Below are 10087 nucleotides of genomic sequence, written 5' to 3'. Positions count from 1 at the left end.
GGGGCCGGAAGGCCGGCGCGGTGGAGGAGGGGGCCGTGAGGGCGGGAGTGGAGGGCGCGCAGGGCCGACGCGCAGGTGTTTCCCCCGCAGACGCGCAGCATGAGTCCTGCCGTCGCGCGCAGGGCCCTCCTGGGTGGGCTCTGCCTGGCGTTGTACTGCCTGTGCCAAGCCGATAAGTCCTGGAGGTGAGTTCAGTCTTGAAACAAAGTTGGGAAGCGCGTGTGTGCGCAGCCTACGAGGGTCCCTCGGGAACTGGGGTCAGGCTGAGGGGGCCGGCCGAGCACACCCCGGGGTGACCTCTGGGAAGGGGGTGGGGTGGGGTAGACCACGCCCTGGGGTGACCCCCAGGAAAGGGGGTGGGGCTGAGCCCTCCTGTGGTGACCCCAGGGAAGGGTGGTGGGTGGAGAATTGAGCACCCTGGGGTGACCCCTGGGAAGGGGGATGGGTAGGGCCAAGCACAGGGCCTTGTGGAGGCTCCCAGCCTGGGAGGGTCCCGCAGGCACCAGGCCCTGTGACACAGGGCCCTGCGCCAGACCTCCTTCTGGAGGTTGTGGAGGGAGCACTTACTTTCTGATTTTCTGCAGTGTTTGGTGACATGACCGTGCTTCCTCTTTTTAAGCTTTTGTATCCCCTCGCCCACCCCTCCCTGCCCACTCTTTTTTCCTTCCCGTGCAGCTGCCCAGTCAGGTCATTAGGGATCAGTAGACTGTGACCTGTGGAGGATCCCAGTGCTTGAGTGCCACATTTTAATGTCATTCTTCTATTTGGGTAATGATGCGGTTAGCAGAAGGATTTCATACATATATATGGGTGTGGAAAATGCAGGTCTTACTTTTTTTTAAATTTTAAATTTTAATTTTTTTTTTGAGTCAGAGTCTCACTCTGTTGCCCAGACTGGAAGGCAGTGGCACACTCACAGCTCACTGTACCCTCTAACTCCTGGGCTTAGGCAGTCTTCTGCCTCAGCCTCCCAAGTAGTTGGACTACAGGCATGTGCCACCATGCCCAACTAAGTTTTTGATTTTTTTTGTAGAAATGAGGTCTGGCCATGTTGCCTAGGCTGGTCTCAAACTCCTGGTCTCAAGTGATCCTCCAACCTTGGCCTTGCAAAGTGCTGAGATTACAGGCATGAGCCACCTTGCCTGGCCTGGCTTTTACTTTTTAATTAAGCCCCTTTGCTGCTTTATTATATACTTTAAAAGGTAGCATTACATTTCAGTGTTCCCAGAAAGTGTGTTTTCTGAAAAAGAGTTATGATCATTTACTAATTTATTGGCCATAAGGTTCCAAGTCTGTCCCTGTGGAGGTCGTGTGGGATCTTAGGCTTGCTGAGCTGCAGTTTGCTCCTCTGTGCGGTAGGAATGTAACAGCACCTGCCTAATAGAGGTGGCATCGGGAGAAGTCAGTTAAGGCACAGATGTGCTTGGAATGAGCCTGGTCTTTACAAATCAACGGGTGTTATATGGGGTTCCTCCATAAGCAGGCTGGTTTGGAGGACACAGACCAGCGGGCACCTTCCTGTGTCTGATTGGGTTTGAGCATTGGGAGATTGTTCTTTCTTCCCCTGCTTAGTGGCTCTTCCCCTTCAGCTTCTCCGTTGTCTTCCCCATGGGGAGGGGAGTGGGAAGGTGGACGATTCTCTTACCTATTGCCTAAGGTAGGTGGAGACTTTTTGCTACAGACGTTCTGCGCCTTGATGGTTTTATTGGAAGCATACTGAGCATTTAGTCTTCCTGGACATTGCTTGACCTTCCAGTCTCAGTTTCCACCTACATAAAATGAGGTTTTTGTACCCGGTGGGGAAAAAGCCTCTAACATTTCTACCAGCTCTGATTCTCACACTGCAGTTCATCTTTTTTTATTTTATACCAAGAGCTTGCATCACTTGTTCAGGCTTACAACTAAGTTTCATAGCATCTTAATTGTGAATTCTAGCCCCAATCAGCAGTGCTCAATTCTTTACAGAAACAATGTATAACCACTTGATCTATTCTACTGGGATTCTTCCTGTCTAGCATTTAATTTATCCTGAATTAAGTGGCAGCTTGAGGTATATTCCTGTGTTGCTGCTGGCCTTTTCCATCTAGAGTGTTTTGAGCAGCTCCTTCTCGTTCAGTCTCTTTGTATGCTGAGCTTTGTAGCTGGGGCCCTGCTGGCAAGGTCCGAGTGTGGGTAAGCTCCAGCTCCACAGGTCCCTCCTGAGGTCCCAGAGTTAGGTGATGTCACAGTTTCATATTTGTGATACAGTGCAGTGTGCATGTTGTGATACAGTATGGCATGCATATGTGTTCTAGATAACATGGTGCAGTGTGACACACATTTCATGTTCTAGATAGCATGTAAGATCTGGTGTGGCATGTATACTGTGTCCTAGACGATGTGTGGTATAGCGTGACACCCGTGTCATGTAATAGGTAGCATGTGTGATGCAGTATGGTGCACAGTCTGTTCTAGATGACGTGATACAATGTGGCATGCATATTGTGTTCTAGATAATGTGTCATGCAGGGTAACACTCATGTTCTAGATAGCATATGTGATACAGTATGGTGACATATACGTGTTCTAGATAATATATGGTGCGCATGACACCCACGTTATGTTCTAGATAGCATGTATGATACAGTGTGGCATGCATACCATGTTCTAGATAACCTGTATGATACAGTGTGGCATGCATAACGTGTTCTAGATAATGTGTAGTGCAGCACAGCACTCATACCACTAGAGAACAGTCCTAGTGGTATCTGAAGTAGTCTCCAAGATCAAACGACATGAATTGTGTCTAAACCGGAGTGGAGTCATGACAATAAATATCCTTGTGCTGGCTCAGGCCTGTCTTTTTACCAGATGAGTTCCAGAAGAAGGTCCAGTGTTCAGGGCCCTGTGATTTCATGACTGCAGCTGGGGACCACGGTCTGTCTTCTGTTGGGCGTCCTCAGGAAAAAGACGCGTCACAGCTCAGGTCCCTTTAGCGCTTCCTCACTGGCTGAACCCTCCCTTCTCCCACTCTGAGCTGTGTTTATTTTCTTTGCCACTTGACACTGTGACAGCGTGACAGCATGTGTGTGTTCTTAGCTGTGTTCATCGCTGCCTGGTGGAGTGTGCCCCTCAGGAGGGCAGGGACTTGTCTGCATGGCAGTGCTTCTAGCCCCATTGCACTTGCTGCTGACAGATGCATTTTTTCTGTAACTTTAAAAGAGCTCTTAAAAAATAAGTTCCTTGTCTTTTAACAGTGGCAAACACGAGTGGAAAAAACTGATTATGGTTCAGCACTGGCCTGAGACGGTGTGCGAGGTGAGTGTATGCCTGGCTTGCCCCTTAAGCTGGGAGCCCAGGAGAGGGGTGTGCATGCATGTGTGCCTGCCTTGGGTGTACCCTCTGTGCCTGCCAACTGTGCCCTGCAGGAGACCTTCCCAGGAGGGCTGCATATGAGCTTCCAGGGCTGCTGTCCCCAAGTCCCACAGCCTGGGTGGCTGAGAGCATCAGACACTCATTCTCATGGCCCTGGAGGCTAGAAGTCTGAAATCAAGGGTCAGAAGGGTCAGTTCCTTCTGGGGGTCCCCGTGGGGGGTTTGTTCCGTTTCCCTTCTAGCTTCTAGGAGACCAGGGTCCTTGGTGTCCTGGGCTGATGGGTGTGTCAGTTTCCACCTCCCTCCTCACATGTGTTCCCTGCTTTGTGTCTCTGACTCTTCTGATAAGGACACCAGTGATTGGATTTAGAGCCTGCCCTGGTCCAGTATGACATTGTCTTAACTTGATGACATCTACAAACACCATATTTCTAAATAAGGTCGCGTTCACAGGTGTAGGATTATGACATGGTTCTGTCTTTGCAGGGGCCGTGATTCAGCCTACCATGGGCTTCTCTCCTCCCTCCGTGAGGTCTTGTTGAAATGTCTCATGAGTGGGAAGGAGCTGAGATGTGCCCTGCCCTCTCCTTGGCTCTGCCAGGCATGACTGACACCCTTTTCCCCTCTAGGCTGGCCTCTCCACGCCTATGGCTCTCGCTCTGTGTCCTGGGTCCTCTGAGGGTGTTGGTGCCCAGGCTCTTATCACAGGAGTGTGGCCCTGGACTGCCTTTGCCTGTCCCACTTGGTCTATGAAGCTGACCCTGGAATTCCTGGCACAGTTACCCCAAAGTGTTCCATCTTGGTGCTACCTTGCCTGGACTTTGGCTTTACTGACAGTGCCTGAAGTTTGGGCTTGAGAAAGTCACCTTGAGGCCTGTAATTCCGACGAGGTAGGGTAGCCAGTAATTGCTGCTGGGCTGCTCATTCCACATTCTGGGCACTGGGCATGGATGGCATTCTGTTCTTCTTCCTCATTGATTTATTTTTCTGTTGACAAAGGAAAATGAAATTTTATTTGCCCTCACCAAGTCATGTACTTGCTCTGGAAACTCACTTCTGACACACGAGACTGCTGTGTTCTCAGTTTCACAAGTGAGAGTGTTGCCTCCCCCTAACTGGTGTACTGTTTGCCTAGATGGTGGCGCGGGCAGGAGTGAGCGCAGCAGGATGCTGCCTGGCTCCAGGTTTGAGTTGCTGGCATCTAGGGTACTCCAGAGACTGGGAGGAATCAGGCTGATTGGTTCCTGCAGCTGTGGGTAGAGGGAGAGCTCGAAACTTAAGTGCGTCCTTCCCATGGCCAGCACCAGGGAGTCTGCCTTCAAGACTGAGACCAGGATGCTCTGAGGGGTCAGGGAGGGGTTGACATGACAAGACGTGGGTGTGTCCCATGCACTGAGTGTCAGTATTCACTTTCTGAAGCGCTTCCCTGCCTTGGTGAAACTTTAGAAATGAGGTTTAAAAAATCAGGCTGGGTGTGATAGCTCATGCCTATAAAGCCAGCACTTTGGGAGGCCAAGGTGAGAGGACTGCCTCTGAGCCCATGGGTTTGAGACCAGTTTGGGGAACTTGATGAGACCTCATCTCTACAATAAACCAAAAAATTAGCCGGATGTGGCGGCATGCACCTGTAGTTCCAGCTACTTGGAAAGCTGAGGTAGAAGGATCGCCTGAGCCTAGCAGGTCAAGGTTGTAGTGGCTATGAGTGTGCCACTGCACTTTAGCCTGGGCAGCAAAGTGAGACTCCAACTCAAGAAAAAAATCAGCTGGACACAGTGATTCATGCCTATAATCCCGGCACTTTGAGAGACTGAGGTTAGAGGATTGTTTGCGCCTAGGATTTTGAGATCAGCCTATGCAACATAGCAAAACTTAGTCTCCACAATAATAAAAAAGTTAGCCTGGTGTGGTGGTGCATACCTGTACCACCTCCAGCTACTCAGGATGCTGAGGTAGGAGGATTGCCTGTACCCAGGAGGTTGAGGCTCTGATGAGCCATGATCATGCCACTGCACTCCAACCTGGGTGACGGAGTAAGACACCAACTCAAAAAACAAATAAATAAATAAAAATAAAAAAACCAGTGACTCACAAAATGTCATTGTTGGGGATGTATTTCAAACCAGATGGCCTTGGTGGGGATATTCTGTTCCAGGTAGGAGTCCTAGCAACCAGGGCTGTGTTAGGCACCTTCCTCTGATGAGATGTGCACCTCACAGGTGTCCTGGGCCCTGGCACAGTCCCTTGGAGGCACCTTTAGGAGCTCAGGTGGCCCTGAGAGGTGTGTGCAGAGACTGGACAACCCAGTGGTACTGACGTTGCTCTCATCAGCTGAGCGCCCACAGAAAGGAGCCCACTGTGGACTGCATTTCCTGGGAGTGGAGTTGGGGGTCGGTGGAGTGGTGTTCCATCCTCTGTCACTCCCATCCTACCTTTGCCTCCACTGTTCTATAGTGGGCGCTTGTCACTGCACCTCCCTCCTTTCCAGACCAACCAAGAGCTGAAGCTGCTGCCCCATGGAGGGGTCTCAGGAAGGGGGCAGACAGGGGGGTGGGGGGGGCAGGTGAGGGAGGGGGTGCAAGGGGTGAGGGCGTATCTGCTGGTCCAAGGTTCCAACTCTACCTCCTGCTCCTTCCCTGGGGGCTGGGATTGTTTGACCCTCGCAGATAGTCTACATGAATTTTTAGATGACTATTTATTGTAGAAAAACTCAATTTGAGCTAAAGAGTTTAGGCGTCCCTAAAAAGCATCCTACTGAGATTTTTATCTCTTGAGTTTGTATTACTGAGATGAAGAATACACTTCTTCTCTTCCTTTGTTATTTTTCTGGCTCTAAATTTTCAGTACTCATTACTTCACCGATGAATTTAGACTGGGTTCCTGAACAGGCTTGAGTTTAGCAGGGTGGTGTCAGCCTTTTGTTCTTATTTTGGATTATATGGTTAGTGGGATGACCCATGGGCAAAGAAGAGTGTTTTTCTTTTTCTTTTGAGTTGGAGTCTCACTCTATCACTCAGGCTGGAGTGCAGTGGCACGCTCCCGGCCACCGCAGCCTCGACCTGCTGGGCTCTGGCGATCCTTCTGCCTCAGCCTTCCAAGCAGCCGGAGCTACAGGTGCACGCTACCATGCCCGGCTAGTTTTTGCTTTATCGTAGAGACGAGGTCTCACCAAGTTGCCTGGGTGGGTCTCGAACCCACGGGCTCAGGCAATCCACTCGCCTTGGCCTCCGAAAGTGCTGGGATTATAGACTGAGCCACCGAACCTGGCCAAGAAGAGTGTTTTCATCAGGCCGAGCCCAGCACTTTGGGAGCCGAGGTGGGAGTATTACTTGAGTTTAGGATTTTGAGCCTGGTCAACCTAGCGAGACCTCGTCTTTACAAAAAATAAAATAACTAGCCAGGCAAGGTGGTACTTGACTGGAGTCCCAGCTACTTGGGAGGCTGAGGTGGAAGGATCCCCTGGGCCCAGAGGTCGAGGCTGCAGTGGCTGTGAGTGTGCCGTTGCACTCCTGCCTGGGCAACACAGACCCTGACTGAAAAACAACGTCAAGAAGGTTTCATCAGATTGACTTAATTGACGAGCACAGAAAAAGGGCACAAATAGCTATTGATTTCCGTTACCTAAATTGTTTGAGGATTGGTGTGCAGCAGCCAGCTCCAGTGTGGTTCCCTGATCAATACACTGCTAGAAGGAAGTGATTGCATACTGCCAGTGATTGTCCTCGTGTGAGCATTGTGCCTGTGTCCTGTGGATGTATGTTGAAAGAAGCAGAGCTGCAAGATGCATTTTGTAAATAATGAGCCAAGCATTTTCCTTGTGTCTTTTCTCCTTAGGATGTTCAGAACAACTGCAGAGACCCTCCAGATTACTGGACGATCCATGGATTATGGCGAGTATTTGATGCAGTCAAAAGAAACCAGCTACCTGGATGTTCTAACCCAAGTCTGGTCTTAATATTTATTCTTAATGTTTTTGTGAGGAGTTCATTCAATAGCCCAGATCCTTATTTAAAAGTATCTTTAAAAAAAAAAAAAAAACTAGCTGGGCTTGGTGGTGCATGCTTGTAATTCCAGCTACTTGGAAGGCTGAGGCGGAAGAGTCATGGGAGCCCAGCAGGTCGAGGCAGTGGTAGCTGTGAGCATGTCACTGCACTCCAGCCTGGGTGACAGAGTGAGACTTCAACTCAAAAAAAAAAAAAGATTATTTTTAGTCTTTCTGACGTAACTCATTACTTTGTTGATTAGTTCTGTTTTGATATAGTAGTAATCATTTATTTTCGTATGTGTTTAGGGTTTCTGGGCACATTTTAGGATCACTAGAATTCTCTGATTTTGTTCTTTTCTGATTTATTATAAATGAATATATAAAAATAAGCAATGTGTGTATTTATATAGCACATACTTCACAGACATCCAAGTTCATTTTTCTGGTTTGTCTGCATCCTGTTGGGTTGATTCTTATTTAATGTGCACATACTTGTGATGTTAAACTGTGCACATTAATTTGCCCCATCAAAGGGATTAGTTTTGCCCCGTGTGCCGATGAGCAGTGGGCCATTTTGGGTTTAACTGGCACACACTTGATCTGTAGGAACTGGGGCTGGTAGAAGGCGAGTTAAACTGGGACCTGGGTGTTTGGCTTCTGGTTTTGCTTTCTCCAAGGCCTGTGGGGTGACCTTAAACTTCTGTCCCTGGGACCCTTGGCTTTTCTGGACTTTGTGTGATGCCGTCCCCTCTGCCACCTTGAGATGCAGTGGTTGTGTCTCTGCCCATCAGGGCTGCTTCATTTCTGAGGCTAAAATGAAAATTTAGAATGCTTTTTTTTTGAGTTGGAGTCTCACTCTGGTCGCCCAGACAGGAGTACAATGGCATGCTCCTGGACACCACAACCTTGACCTGCTGGGCTCTGGTGATCCTTCCGCCTTAACCTTCCAAGTAGCCAGAACTACAGGCACATGCTACCACACCCGGGTAATTTTTGATTTATTGTAGAGATGAGGTTTCGCCAAGTTGCCTGTGTGGGTCTCGAACCCACGGGCTCAGGCAATCCACTTGCCTCGTTTTCCCATAGTGCTGGGATTACTGGCTGAGCCACTGAGCCTGGCCTTTTTTTTTTTTTAATTAAGAAGGCTCATTTTAATATGTGTATGTTTTTTTTGTTTTTTTTTTTGAGTTGGAGTCTCACTCTGTCACCCAGACTGGAGTGCATTGGCCGTTCTCGGCCACCGCAGCCTCGACCTGCTGGGCTCTGGCAATCCTTCTGCCTCAGCCTTCTGAGTAGCTGGAATTACAGGCATGCGCTACCATGCCCGGCTGATTTTTTGATTTATTGTAGAGATGAGGTCTCACTGCCCAGGTGGGTCTCAAACCCGTGGGCTCAGGCAATCCACTCACCTCAGCCTCCCAAAGGCGCGGGATTACAGGCTGAGCCACCGAGCTCTTTATACTGCATTATAAAATACAGACAAGGAGACATTTACATTGCATTGCTGTAAATCACAGATGCAAAATAATGTTTTTCCCCCTCAAGTATAAGGACATATTTTTTAATAATAGTAAATTTACTTATTTTTAAATGATAAATATAATTGGCTCTATTTGCTACATATAACACATTGTTTTGAAATATGTATACATTGTGGAATGGCTAAATTGAGCTAATTAACATATACATTACCTCACTTACTATTTTTTTCTTTTTTAGGTGAGAATGTTTACAACCTAGTCTCACCAATTTTCAAGAGTGCAATACATTGCTATTAACTATAGCCAATTTGTTGTACAATACATTTATTGAACTCATTGCTCCTGTGTAACTCCAATTTTGCATCCCTTGACCAACATATTTTCAACACCCTATCTGCATCCCCTGGTCATCACCATTCCACCGTCTACTTATATATGTTCAACTGTTTTAGATTCCACCTGTAAGTGAGATACTAAGGTATCTGGCTTTCTAGGCCTGGCTTATTAGAATGCTCCTTTCTCCTCCCCAGTGGGTGGAGTTGTGCTGGCTTCATATTGTGGTACTAGTCACTGACCCTGGAGACACGCTGTCGTCCCTGGCCTCTGTGGGATTCTCAGGTGGTTGGGGTCTTGGAAGTAGGCTGGTGACCCTGTGAACGAAGCAGCACTAAAGAGTGAGAGCTAATGTGTCCAGAATAAGACATGAGGTTCAAAAGTAGGGAGTGTAATCTTGTTTGATCCTAGATAAAAATAAAAGTCATACTAGCTGACCATCTGTCGCATGCCAGGCGCTTTCTGAGCATGTCAGTTGCATATGTCTTATCATTTCCTGCAATCCTCTATGCCATGGAAGGAGATACAGCCTCCTGCTGCTCTGTGGGGTGAGCCTTGGCCAGTGGTTAGATGACTAGGAGCAGGTGCTAGGGAGCAGGGGTGGTTGTTCCAGTCCCAGCCAAGGCTGGCCCAGAGCTCCCTCTCCTGGACTATTGAATATTCTTCCTCTAATACAAAACCAGCTTGATGCTTTTAACGCATTTTCTTTCCTCTTCAAAAGAAATTTACCAGGCTCGGTGGCTCAGCCTGTAATCCCGCGCCTTGGGAACCTGAGGTGAGTGGATTGCCTGAGCCCTCGGGTTCGAGAACCGCCTGGGCAACTTGGTGGGACCTCATCTCTACAATAAATCAAAACATTAGCTGGGCGTGGTAGTGCATGCCTGTTGTTCCAGCTACTTGGAAGGCTGAGGCAGAAGGATCGCCAGAGCCCAGCAGGT

General features: G+C 48.7%; 1 protein-coding gene across 1 annotated transcript in view; it reads left to right on the top strand.

Moving 5' to 3' along the window:
- Window positions 1–99: 99 nt before the first annotated feature.
- The window catches only part of RNASET2 (ribonuclease T2), a 26621-nt gene continuing 16633 nt past the window's right edge, over window positions 100–10087 (top strand). Inside the window, exons 1-4 of the mRNA XM_008068861.2 lie at window positions 100–185; window positions 2834–2965; window positions 3237–3297; window positions 7185–7240. Coding sequence (XP_008067052.2) covers window positions 100–185; window positions 2834–2965; window positions 3237–3297; window positions 7185–7240 — 335 coding nt within the window. The remainder of the gene's footprint in view (window positions 186–2833; window positions 2966–3236; window positions 3298–7184; window positions 7241–10087) is intronic.

This window comes from Carlito syrichta, unplaced genomic scaffold (genome assembly GCF_000164805.1).
Source record: "Carlito syrichta isolate Samal-C Ts95f unplaced genomic scaffold, Tarsius_syrichta-2.0.1 Scaffold311607, whole genome shotgun sequence".
Taxonomy (NCBI): Eukaryota; Metazoa; Chordata; class Mammalia; order Primates; family Tarsiidae; genus Carlito; species Carlito syrichta.
This window is presented reverse-complemented; position numbering and strand designations above follow the sequence as displayed.